Here is a 13,385-nt window from a genome sequence, read left to right as displayed (position 1 = left end):
AACTCGATTTTTGCTGTATTTCTTATCTAATTAAATAGTTTAATCAAATAATAATCATGGTTAGAAACAGGAAAGAGAATTAATTTTGTTCACCCCTCCATTTAACCACATATAATATTTATTTTAAAAAAATATTATTTACGTAATTAATTCCGCTTATCATACACACATAAGAAAACACAAAGTAGAATATTAAAGCACAGTTAATTTTACATAAGGGAATATTTTGCATAAAATAAAATTGTATAATATAAGCTTTTGGAATTTGGAACATATAGTCTAGTATTCTCTCTAGTGTCCCATACCATATCCATATTAAAAGTTGACGGGATAGTCGGCCACTAATTTCTTCCTTCAAGATTTAAATATCTTCCCGAGTTGAAATTTAATTTTGTTAATTATTACTCCCTCCATCCCGAAATAATATAATAAATTTATTTTGATCTAATTTTTATTTTTTTTAAGTTTTATTTTGATTCAATTTAAATGTTGTTTGAAAAAATTCATATATATTTAAACTATATTTTATAATCATATTTTTATATTAATTTTAATAATTAATTTGTTTACATAATATAAATATTTATAAATTTGAAATAATAAATAATAAACAGACATATAATTTTTTATATCATAAATTATTTTTATTAAGATATGGGACACTTAAAAAGTGGACAGAATAATTGTGTCTAATGTTTTTTTTGAATAGTTACATCGTTAGTGCGCGGACAGCGCGACTTGAAACCTTGACCTCACTATTTGAGGAAGGGACTACCACCACTGGACTACTCCCATGGGGCATTGTGTCTAATGTTTATGCTCACAGCAAATTTATTTTTTGAATTTTGCTCATAGCAATTTAGTCTTAGGTAATTACTTTATTAATTAAAGAGGCATGATTTTTTTGAACTCACTCAAAATCAAACTCATCGAATGCATCATGCAAAAAATTGTCAAACGCAAGTAACCGATCTGACGCAAACTGCTTACAGTTTTCCTGATGAGTTTGATGAATCTGATTTTGAGTAAGTTTGTTTATCATTACCGATTAATGAAATAATCCAAATGATTAGACAACACCAAATACTGCAAGTTGAATCATGCTTGATTAGACAACACCAAATGATGGCATTATGAAATCCACTAACTAATATATCACCATTACCAGAAATCAAGCCATGCATTTATTTGTTCCCCAAATCAAAATGTAGCCATCAAGAAGGGTTTATGTCTAATCTATAGCTCTACAATTTTCTAATCTGCATTTAATTAGGATACATGGCTAATTTCAATAATCAAGAGTAGATTTAACGGAAAATTGTTTAAAACATGTGAATCAGCCTCTAAAAATTTAGAACAATAGTCATGATTGAGCAGCCTACAAAATTGGCCTTTCAAAAGGTGTTGAACTGTTTGTTACATTCCTAAAGTGCATACTATTTTCTCACAACTCATCCTTGGGTTCCAAGTCATCTTCTGACGATTTGTCGGTTGTAGTTTGTGGTTGAATAGGAGGTTTGTGCTTGAGCTGGTTCTTGGTTCTCTAGCTCTTCACCTAATATCTTGGCCGTGAATTTCCTAGCTTCTAAGTCGAGTTCAGGCCATTCGGCCACAATTCTTTTCGCGCCCTGAAAATATGAACAAATTATTAGGATTCTAGAAAATATACAATTAGTAGAAAGATTGAAACTCTAGACTTAGCGTCCTAGCCCCTACGATCAACATTGTCAACTTTTACAGGAAAGAATCTATGAAAAGATTAAGAATACCCACCCAGAAAAGATGATTAGATCAAATTTCACAAATCAAGAGGGGTACTTCAGATATTTAAAAGGGAGAGATGTAAGTATCACTCACCTGAAGCTTCGGTTCTTTTGTCATTGGATTGTTGCAGAGATCAATGGTTTTGGCATTTGATTTTGTAGAATTTCCGCACCACGACTCACACCATAACCATTCTTGAGGCAGTGAAAAGATGGGAACCATGTGCTGAGCATAGTTTGGAAGATCCTGAAATAGGGGCAGAAACGTAAAAATTCACTTGGCAATACAAATGAACAAGAATTACAACCGATATGAAAATTCATCAAACATCCATTCGCTTGTTCTGAAGGAAAACTTAAATCGGTGTGGACAAACTTATACGAAAAAAAAAATGATTCAAGGCAATAGAAATAACTCCAAATGAATCTTAAGAAGTTAACTTGCCTGATCCAAATTCGATAGACTGTTAGGATCCTTGCTAAGAGTTTCATAGAAAACTCTTAAATTATCGCCAGCAGCAGTTTGACGGAATTTGACCAAGTCAACAACATATAATGCACTGTGAATACAAAAGAACCAAAGCAGTTAAATACACATAGCCAAAACAGTGCATCACGTAAATTGTGCATGACACTGATTGTAGTACCTACCTTATGTGATAAGGTTTACCACGCAAGTGGTCTTTCCAGAAACCCTGTTTCAAGAAAAATTAGAAAGTCAGAGAAATGATAACGGACAACAATAAAATCCATCAAATATCTGAAGAGTGATTTGCAAGAAAAAGAAGAATTATTTACTTGTCTCCAAAATCTGTATCCATCCATATCTCTGTTATTGTCACAGAAAGGGGTGTATGCAAGAGGTTTTCCTTTTAAATTCATGTCATAAAGTTCCCCCATGTCTGCCCTGACAATTTGATCGGCATCGACAAAAATAACCTGTAAACCATACGAATATCAGAATGCAACAGAAAAGTCATATGATTTTGTGAAATGATCAGTCATCAATGAGAGGAGCGAGAACAATAAAAATGAAGTATAAATACCTTCTCTAAAGAGAGGGGAAAGATAACATCAAGAAAACAAAATTTTGTATGCCCATATAATTCTCTGCTTCTCTGTCTGCTTATGTAACCAAGTAGGCCATTTGTAAGTGATCAGTTCATACTCAAAGCCATACTCTCGTGCCATATGGGGAATCACATCCTGCATTTTTGAGTCAAGAGACGAAGCATTAGTCGAGAACAAAACATAAAATGTTCTTCTTTCATATAAAAGCAAGTTAACAAGACTGACCTTGAACTGAGGTGAGAGATAGTTCTTGATAAACCAGAATTTCACAGGCCGTTGGGTATTCTTTAAGACACTCAGAATCATGATTTTGGTAAAGCGTTCATATCTGGAAAAATAATGAATAATAGCAAGTATCAAAGGAAATTGTAGCCAGCAAAGTGATAAAAGGAGACAAAGGTAGGTAGTGAACAAGAAAAGTTCTACTTACAGATGACCAGAAGCAATTGAAAATATATTAATTGTCTTTCCGTGACGTGCTCCCTGCCCCAATTGCTGTGATAGATAAAATTGATGTCAAAATTATGCCAACTAGTAGCATAGACAGAAGGGTCTAACAAGAAGCTCTATCAACAGCCAGGAAGGAATTTTTAACCCTTTCACAGACTATATGATGTTAATGTGACCAGTCATTAACCAGAACAATAACATACTCAATGCTTCATGAAAAAAAAATTATAAAAAGGAGGGAGGGGATTGGGCAATCACCGCTGGTGTCTTTTCACTCTTTTTCGATTGCCCTTCTCCTCCGAGAAAACCAGATGCCCATTTGAACAAATTTGAGTTCCAGCTATTTACCTGTAACAGATCATTATACCTTAGTAAAACTCATTCAAAAACAACATGGGATTTGGAAAACTCATTAAGACCATAATGCGAGTTTTACCTTGTTGTTGTCCTGATCACTATCATCATCAGCAGAAACCAGCAGTTTTTCATGTTCCTTGCCCTTTTTCTTCACTACTTCTAAATGAACCACTTTGCCCCGCAAATCATGCATAGTTATACGTTTGGACAACGACTTTTCCTGACTTCCATCAGCACCTTCCTTCAAAGCATAGATGTCTGAACTTCTACCCGGGGCCAACTGCAAGTACCACACTCCAGGAGACACCTTCATTTGCCAATAACCCAGATTAGCCATGACAAGTGTGTCAACCAAGTGGGGTGCACTCTTAGTTCCAAGAATTAGCTGAAGGCCTCGTGGAGGATCATGATCTTTCTCAGAACAATGACCTAAAGAAGACAGTAAAATATTAGTATCCCATTTCCTAACAGATAACATGTAAGTTCTTAGCCGCAAGCTACTTTCAACTCGCAATTTTACCTGTAAGGACAAGAGCTTCGAGATCAAAAACTGCCTGCAAAGTCCTGGTGTCACCCAGGTTCTCAAGCAAAATATTGTCCAGGTCATGACTGAAATAACAAAGCCAAAAAAATCACTAAATCACGTAGGCTGTAAAATATATGTTATCAATATAAGACAACAAAATCGAAAATCCGATAACCACAGAATGTCAAACTTATAGGAAGAAACTTACACTGCTACAACTGGTTCAACAAGCCATGGCTCAGGGACATCGAGATTCATCGTAAGAGTTTTGGATAGAGGCATATTTGCGAAAAAGGCTTTGGGACCATAAACTGTGTAATCACTGCTGCTAAAATCATCCTGCAAAATTATTGGTTAACAATAACACAAACTAAAAGCTATAAAATTTGATTGTTGGGAGAAATGAGATTTATACCATCGTTGGCAGAACATATCTGTAGTAGTTCTTCAGAGGAAGGTCAACAACAGAACTCTGGCAGGAAAACAGATATGAGTAAATGTTCTTTATTGACCAAGAAAAAAATTTAATGGTGAGCGCAAAAAGTGAACTTTCTTTTAAGCAATGAATGGGATATTCAACTGACCAATGGATTCAACACAACCCTCAAGCTTGGCTGAACAAATTTCCCCAAAACTCGAAGAAGTGAAGCTAATTTCTGGCCAGATGAACTTAGTGGATCAAGAACCGCATCAATATGAATGGTAGAATTTTCTGTGTTCGAAACAATACCACTGCACAATAATGGAAATGCAAAATACAAAAATTACGATCATCATCCAGTTATCTCTTCAAGTATTAGGAGTGTAATAATGGGGTATGGTTATTCCTTCATGGCGGTAGAGTAGCATACCTATATTCTGTATTCAAAATCTCAAAACGTGCACCTTGAGAACTCCTATCTCGCATTGCCATTGAAGATGACACAAACATAATGATATCACTAACAAATTTGCTGCAAAAAGGAATAGCATAATTAGCGAATCTCATTGCCATTTCAGAACTTCTTGAACAGTTAAGAAATGTGTGAAGAATCATAACAGATACACCAGGAAAAAAAAAAAAACAGATGAAGCAGACAGTCAGGTGCACCAAAAGCTGTTACAGTTAACAAACCTGGTTAGCATATCAGGATCTATGTCCGACCAGTTCACTTCTTCAATAATTTCACCTATATCCTTTATCCTGTGCCTGAATTCCATTGACTCGAGCAGCTCCAAATCATGGCTCAAGAAGGTACTTTCATGTGGAAGTAACACAACCTGCAAAATATCAGGATATAGTTTTGACATAAATATAGAAACATGACATTATCAATATCAATGAAGCTAGGACCATTGACTAAGTTACAAAGAAAGAGTAATCGTACATGCAAACTAACAAAAACATTAGCTTTTTTCACTTCATAAAAGTACAGAAGTGGAAATTTATGCAGAATCACAAAAGACCAAAAAGAAAAATGAAAGACTCACTCTTCCATTAGTAATGACTGCATTAGCACTAGTTTCAAGTCCAAGTTGCCCATACAGAAAGTTTGCAACCTGCAAAACAATGTCATTTCATCAATGTGGCAATCTTTTCATTACAAGGATGAATTTGAAATGCCTAAACAATAAAACTTGCAGAACTACTCTTAACAAAACAAAAATGAACACTCTTGTTCACATTTTCACAAGATAAGTACTAGATGAAACCAAACACAATATACCAGATCAGCATCTAAAAACTAATCAATATTTGGGGGCAGGTAACTTTGGCCCACTTCTTACATTAGAAATGAGAAATAGGAGAAAAATAACCAATGCAAATTGGGTGATAATTATGTACCTTATTTAACTGTTTTCTCACTTCCTGCACGGAAAATTCTGTGATTGATGATCTGAAGGCCTTGGACGATAAGCCATTGGCCTCGGCAAGCTCGCAGACCTTATCAGTAAACTCATTGCTTTCAGCTGCCGCAGAGGACTTGACAGCATAATTTTGCTCGTAAAATGAGCAGAGTTGATCCAAAAACTTCAATACGTTCTTTTTATGACTACAAGACATGATATAAGAAATAATCAAATGGTGACATTGACAACAAAAAATGGGTTAACAGTATACATATAAACCCTTAACACTTTACATAAACTTAACAAACCTATATGATATTGCGGTGAACTCAAAAACCTTGATAAAATGCAGCTTCGGCAAATTAACATCCAGACTAGCAGTAAATAGCACACCTAGACGAGCAGCTTTGGAACCACCTATCTGAATAATACAACGTTACGGGTTAGCAACAATAGTGATGATCCCAGTGCTGCTTGAAGAAACAGAATCAGCCTTAAGTTAGAAATGAGCACCAGATAACGGATTCCTTCATGAAGCAATCTCATCCAATTCTTAGATGCGACATCAACGGCCAGGATATTAGTTACAGGCTTCACATCATCAACAGCTGTAACAATAAGAAAAGGAGCGGTTGAAACGTCAGCATCCGATTGATCATCAAAACTCAAGCACGTAGGCAACAAATTCAAAACATATTTCACTTACTATCAGATGAATGCAAGTAGGCAACATCATTGAACACTGATTCCTCTCCGACAGATGAAGCCAGAGATACATATCTTGGCTTTACTTTACCCTCATAAATTATCTGCATCCAGCCAATAATACTAAAAGGTGAACTATGAAATGACCATAATGCAATCGAAAACAATACATCAAAAGCTGGATCTAATGAATCGGATCTAAGCATTGCAGAATTAAGAAAATGTTATACCTGTGGATTATACCGGCTGATACCGCTTTCAGAGAGGAATTTATCAAGTACGTCAGTACGAGTGTTAATTTCCCCATAGTAAACTTGCTCCTGGATTTTGGGGAGCTCTTCATTCATGGCATTCATAAGGGCCTCCTGGTGAAAGTAAAACCAACTTTGAATTGATAATCCACTTCATATGAGACCAATTACAATACCGCTACAACTACGGACAATTAGAAATATTTTTAAATACAAAAGGAACCATGCAATAAAACAGAAACCTTTGACTCGTGTGATATGATATGTAAAAGAGAAAAAAAACTGGAGTATAAATGCACATGGGCATCTCGATGACACAAATTCCATGAGAAGAACTCCAGAGAACAAATTCCATTCAGAGGATGAGAGACTTTACAACCCTTCCCACCAACCCAAATGAGTTCGAAACATCATCAAATTTCAAAGAAAACACGTTGAATTCAAAACTTCGCTATGGAGGATTTCAATCCTTTGATTATGAGGGACAGCTATGAAAGAAAACTTATAGCATTACCTCATTAGCATCTATAACCAGGCCATTCATTAAAAGACAGCACTGCTTCTTGTTCAACCCCAGCTTAAAAACAGTCATGGAACTCTCTTGAGACAATTCCTTAAATGCTTGATCCTTTTCCAACTTTAATAATAACTCTTGTGGAGGGGATTTTGCCTTTGGCCTGCATCATAGAACTTTTAAGTCAGTTTGAACAAATGGAGCAACCTTAGATAGTTTCAGCAAAGAAAACAGTACTCGTTTACAGTATGATGCTGCAAACAAAATTATAAGGTATTGAAGGAAACTCACAATATTGTATCCACAAATGCTCCTTCAACATGGTGCATTTCGGGAGCATCATTTTCTGAATCTGCTGATTCAATCCGAACTCTATTTATCTGCACTCAAAACAGCAAGTAGCATCATATAGGGAAAAGAAATCAGAAACTGCTTAGAGTGTTGTGATTTTTCAATCCACATAAGCAAGGAACATTTGTTAAAAGTAATTACATACATTGCTCAAAAACTGGAACGCCATTTGAGACCCATAGTTTTCCTTGATGTACAAGAAAAGACGTATGATCTGCAAAAACAAAGTGTTTATGACATTTTTTTTTTGGATGATGATTTGCTCAGCAATGCGATTGATAGCACATTGGCACACAGTAGAAAGTTTTGGTGAAAGATAACAAAATGTCACTAACAGGCATTCATGGTAGATGATAAAACTGACTAGAGGATAAAATCTGAAACAAGAAAATACCAAACTGGATATATCCTCCTTTAGCTCAGGCGATGACTGAAGCTCACCACCGTTCCTTTCCAAGGCCTTTGTGAATTTTGAAGAATAAAGTATCACTCCAAATCTCATGGGAACACTATTCTCGTACAAAGATGTGATCGTGTCAATGGACTGCAGTATTTCAGTAATATGTTAATTTCACAAACTTGGAAGGAAGATGAAAGCAAATCAAACATCACAATAATGAACAGCAAACAAACCTCAAGTCCGCAAATGGTAGAAGGATCAATAACATATACTGCATGGAACAGGTTCTTGCGAATATAACGTAGTTGTCCAGGGAAAACAGGCATCAAAATCTGGAGAGAAAAATGTACAAGTCATATCTTCTAGGGATCTTTTAGATGTGAAAATTAGAAATGAGATTGCGCATATAACTAATTTACCTCATTTAAGTTGTTTCTCCATCTTTTTATACATTGCGTCCTTCTCCAAGTCATTAAGATATTGGACATGAGATGAGCGAAAGTCAATCCGGAACATGTTGGACTCGGGAGGAGGCAAAGTCATTAGAAGTTTTCTAACAGTGGCATGAGGAATCTGGAAACAGAAATTAAGAATTTAAAATAGGTAAGTTGCTCTGAAAGGGAGTTGGCCTCACTAATCATCAGTCTAGTTTGATGCATTCGATACGAAGAAAAAATAGCTAACTGTGCTATGGATGTACTTTTCGGCAAGAAGTACCAGCCATCGTAAGGTAGATATAGAGGTGGAATGCAGCATTAGATATGTTCATGTTTTCAATTTCTAGATGCAAGCCGAGAGATACTAACAAACTGGTATAAGTTTCCAACTTAAGTATATCAAAAGCTGGAAAATGGAATTTTCAAAACAGGTCAAGATCTGAATCTAGTGGGATACAACTGGGGACGACCAACAATAACTTCGGAAATCGGAAAGGATGAGTATGGACTTTTTATTCAGCGAAATTTCCAAGATAATGTAAGATACCTCGAGCCAAACAAACAGTAAAGCCAATATCAAATGAAATCATCAAGTCACCATCAAACTATCAATACGCAAAAATTTAGAGTCACTCACCTTCAATTTAAAAAATTGATCAGCCAGTGATAAATCTTGATGGACCAGGTCAAGCAACCTATCAAAGAAATAAACATAAATGTACGGACAAAAACTCATAATACTAAAAGAATAATGACAAGCAACTGCCAAAGTATAAAACCAAAAAAAAATAAAAAATATGAAAATCCTTATAACTGATTGTTTTAGAACCAGAAAAGAAAGAACTCTAATTAGAACATGTTTGTCCAAATTCACGATTAAACAAATCTCTTTCTAAAAAATTTACTAAATAAGACCAGAAACAATGTTCCATATGCATAGGCAAAAAGTTGACATGTGAAATTTTATATTCAAGTCAAACAATCTTTAAAAACAAGAATAAAAGAAAACAAGAAGATCAGAAACATACTGATAAAGATCAATATCTTCAATACTGATTGAAGCACCATTAAGAGCCAGTAACGACTTGCCAGGGGGAACCATTCGCTGGTTTGCAATTATTTCATCTTTGATTGAATCGTTGAGCTGCATGATGCCAAACCATTAACATTTAACACATACAACTCGAGACAACAATTACTGCATTTTTCTTTGTACACTGACCACGAAGATAAGAATGTCAAGTGAGCGGGCATTTACCTTCATGCGAGATAAGGAAGACACTATGCTGGGAAAGTTTTGGTTTATTTCTTGCATTGACTGCAGAGGATCAGAGGCATGCACAATTCTCTGAGCAGTTTGATGGCCTAAATCTAATAAAATGCAAAAGAAAAGGAAAACATTAGAAAATGGTGCAGTAAATAATGTTGTTCCTGAGAATTAAGAATAATATAGAACAATCAATACCCTTCAGTTGCCAAACATCAAGTGTATCTGATATTGTTGAGCCCAATAGGTAATCCCTGAAGGCCATTACCTCAGACTGAAGCTCAGGTTTACGTTCCTGCGAATTCACCAAGAATTTATTTTAGAATTATTCACAACCTTCATTTAAAAACCATAAAACTGCTAGACAAGTTGACTTCCTGGTTTGCTAGTTCATTCATTTATGGCATTTCAAAAAACAATCACCATAAAATCTGTTTTCCATAACAAACCAGATATTTAGGAAATGCGATGAATATTAGGTGATTTCACAGAGAACAAACCAGTATTTTGGAGAATATGAACCCTCTAACATCTTGGCTCAGATCGTCCATGTGAGGATCCTCTAGAGTAACACCTGGAAATACCAGAATAACAAAAGGTTGAGAAATATATCACACAAAACCAAAACAGAAACACATCAAGGCATCACAAAACAACATTTTCCATTAACATAGCCAAACCATTTTCTAACAAGAATTCTATATCTAACCTTTCTTTATTTCACTGTCATCCATAGCCTTGTACTCCATGTTCTTCAAAGCAAGCTCTACACCATATCCACCCAAGCTTACGGGATCTTTTGTGCCAACAGCACCACAAGGGGAGGTTTTAGATTCACACCCTGAAGGTAAAACTGGTCGGACAACATACTTAACTTTTCCCTGTAAATAGTGAGATTATCTTAGCACATACAGCACGAAGGTGATTCTCCATAAATAAAACCAAATCATAATACAAACAAAATAGCAGTAGAGAAAAAAATTTGCCCTGGAATTTGGAACTTAGGCACATTACATAAATGAAACGAAATATTTTGCAACCAAAACAGTAGACTGACCTCTTTAGCTGCTTGAACAAGGGTTACGTGAAACTCCTTAAAACAATCAGTTCCAAGAGCTCCATAAAGTATAGCAACCGGACTTGAGAAACTTGAATCAAAGTAAACATGGTCAAAGTCAAACAATTCTGGTTGCTGCTGCGAGTCCTCGGAGCTGGGTAATTAAGGCAAAAAAAAAAAAAACAAATTAAGGGACATCATAAATTCGAATTGAAGCAAAATTATGAAAGCAAGGGAGTTGTGATTACGTCTCAGGTTGTTTACGAAGCCATTGCAACAATTCTGCTACGTCAAAAAATACAGCATTGCCAGTGTCAACCCAGCAGCATTTTCCGTTGGGACTTTTTGGATTCGCACCAACAAGCATGTTATCAGACTTTTGGCTTTCTGAGTTTCCATTTTTCTCGGAAACCTCCCCACTGGCATTGTTTAAGGTATCATCTACTGGGGGAAAAGATGAAAGAGACTCCTCTGCTAATTGGCGGTAAAGAACTAATCGAGGCGATCCTGATCTAAGAGTAAGTGAGAATTCAAGTAATGAAGCCAGAGGTTCACTTATAAAAGAACTGGCATGTTTTGAAATCTTTTTCAGGCAATCTCTGGCTGTGCGGCAGTCATCGTCAGCCTTCTCAGTATGAAGCCAATCCTCAATGAACTCCCAGAACACATCTTTCCGTTCCTTAGACAGCAATTCGCTACGAACAAAAGAGGCATAGAAGACAGAATTTACGAATAAGTATCGTACAACAGGGTAGAGCACTTACAAAATGTACACAAAGACACCATTTTACAGAAAAGAAAAAGGCAATGAGCAATAAACACTATAGCTAACAAGATTTTAATCAGCTAACAAGCTATTGCATACGAAAGTAGAATTCGGGTGATATGGAAACAATGCCATATCGAAAACTTGCGAAACCTCACATTAAAACATATTCATATGATCACTTAAACAATGGAAGATACGAAATGAAGTATACCCAGCTTCCAGAAGAATTGGAGTGCCAGACCATTTAGCTTTAACAGCAACCTGAACATTCTTGAGTTTTCGATTATTATCTCCATAAGCATGATCAAATCCAATAAGGCTAACACAGACGAGAATGATAAAAAATAAGCCAAACCCAGATCTAAAACCGGTCTTCTCCATTAGATGAAAACTTTGATCGAGATCTTCAGTTTATTAATATGGGTCCAACATGGGTTAGCCAAAATTTGAGTTTTAGATCGGAAAAGTGTGAAGTATAATTCTGATATGAAGGGGAGGAAGGAGAGAAGAGAAGACTTTCAGGGACGACGACGACCTTCTTCATCAATTTTCAAGGTGTGTTTTTTTATTTTCATAATTTCCACGTCATTTTCTGACGTGGATATTTTTGATTGGATGAAATGTACATAAATTTATGAAGCATACAATAGTAACACAGGGTGAAAGCGAAACCCAACTTTATTTACTCTTCTGACAGAAATGATAGGAAAAATACTCCTCTTATTTAAAGATCGAAGATTATATTCCTTTTAGTTCATTTCGTTAAATATTAATATTTTTTTGTCGTTAGAAATAATCAGGTGGTACAAATTTTCGTGAAATTTAATTACGTGGAACTGTTAACCAATTTCATACAGATACGTGGAATATGACTTGTATAAAAAATTCTACGTGGCTTGCTCTATGCCACGTCATGACACATCATTAGACATGAAAAAGATCGATTCCATCTGGTTCAAGATCGAACCAATCAGTTCGGTCTTGTTCAGGCCACACCGGTTCGGTCAGTTCAGATTTTTTAAATTTTTTATAAAAAAAATTTACTTTTTTTATAAATTTATAAATGTGTTAAATTTAAAAGATGAATTTTATAAATATTTATAATTTATATTAAAAAAGCTTTTTAAAACTAAAAAGATAAAATTTTAAATTTTTAAATTTTTTTTAAGAAATATTTATTTGTAAAAAATATATGAACCCTGATCGAATCGGCTGGTTGATCTTGAACTGGTTTTTTCATGTCTAATGATGTGGCATAGAGCAAGTCGCGTGAAATTTTTATACATGTCATATACCACGTGTCTACATAAGATTGGCTGAAAATCCACATAATTAGTTTTTTGCCACGTAATTAGATTTAATGGAAGTGCCACCTAGCTATTTTTAACGACAGAGATGTATGAATGTTTAACGGAATGAACTAAAAGGGTATAAATTTCTACTTCCAAATAAAAGGTGTAACGCCCTGATTTTTAGAACTTTGTTTTTCATGTCATCGATAGTGACATGCTGATAATACATGAATTAACCTATATCTATTCGATTCGTAACGTAGTCAACGCGTATTTGATTCCGTATTTTAATTGAGTCGGGAAAAAAAAATTTAAACCAAGTTAGATATTAAATAATAGTGATGC

General features: G+C 35.2%; 1 protein-coding gene across 1 annotated transcript; it reads right to left on the bottom strand.

The window, feature by feature from the left end:
* Nucleotides 1-1,444: 1,444 nt before the first annotated feature.
* On the bottom strand, nt 1,445-12,129 carry LOC139884850 (UDP-glucose:glycoprotein glucosyltransferase-like). The gene is given in 40 exon segments (XM_071868822.1): nt 1,445-1,516; nt 1,518-1,628; nt 1,858-2,010; nt 2,209-2,323; nt 2,415-2,458; nt 2,562-2,702; nt 2,810-2,845; nt 2,847-2,969; nt 3,060-3,162; nt 3,265-3,329; nt 3,543-3,632; nt 3,721-4,070; nt 4,162-4,250; nt 4,376-4,506; nt 4,583-4,639; nt 4,752-4,899; nt 5,019-5,120; nt 5,282-5,427; nt 5,638-5,706; nt 5,993-6,200; nt 6,306-6,418; nt 6,511-6,605; nt 6,704-6,806; nt 6,933-7,067; nt 7,468-7,630; nt 7,759-7,847; nt 7,964-8,032; nt 8,213-8,362; nt 8,452-8,550; nt 8,638-8,664; nt 8,666-8,791; nt 9,293-9,350; nt 9,684-9,799; nt 9,914-10,026; nt 10,121-10,217; nt 10,423-10,496; nt 10,632-10,803; nt 10,980-11,133; nt 11,228-11,674; nt 11,960-12,129. Coding segments are annotated over 40 exon segments (4,923 nt in total).
* Between the last annotated feature and the right edge of the window lie 1,256 nt (nt 12,130-13,385).

Source organism: Rutidosis leptorrhynchoides, unplaced genomic scaffold (assembly GCF_046630445.1).
Source record: "Rutidosis leptorrhynchoides isolate AG116_Rl617_1_P2 unplaced genomic scaffold, CSIRO_AGI_Rlap_v1 contig61, whole genome shotgun sequence".
In the NCBI taxonomy this organism is placed as follows: Eukaryota; Viridiplantae; Streptophyta; class Magnoliopsida; order Asterales; family Asteraceae; genus Rutidosis; species Rutidosis leptorrhynchoides.
Note: the sequence above shows the minus strand (reverse complement) of the source record. Positions and strands in the feature narration are given on the sequence as shown.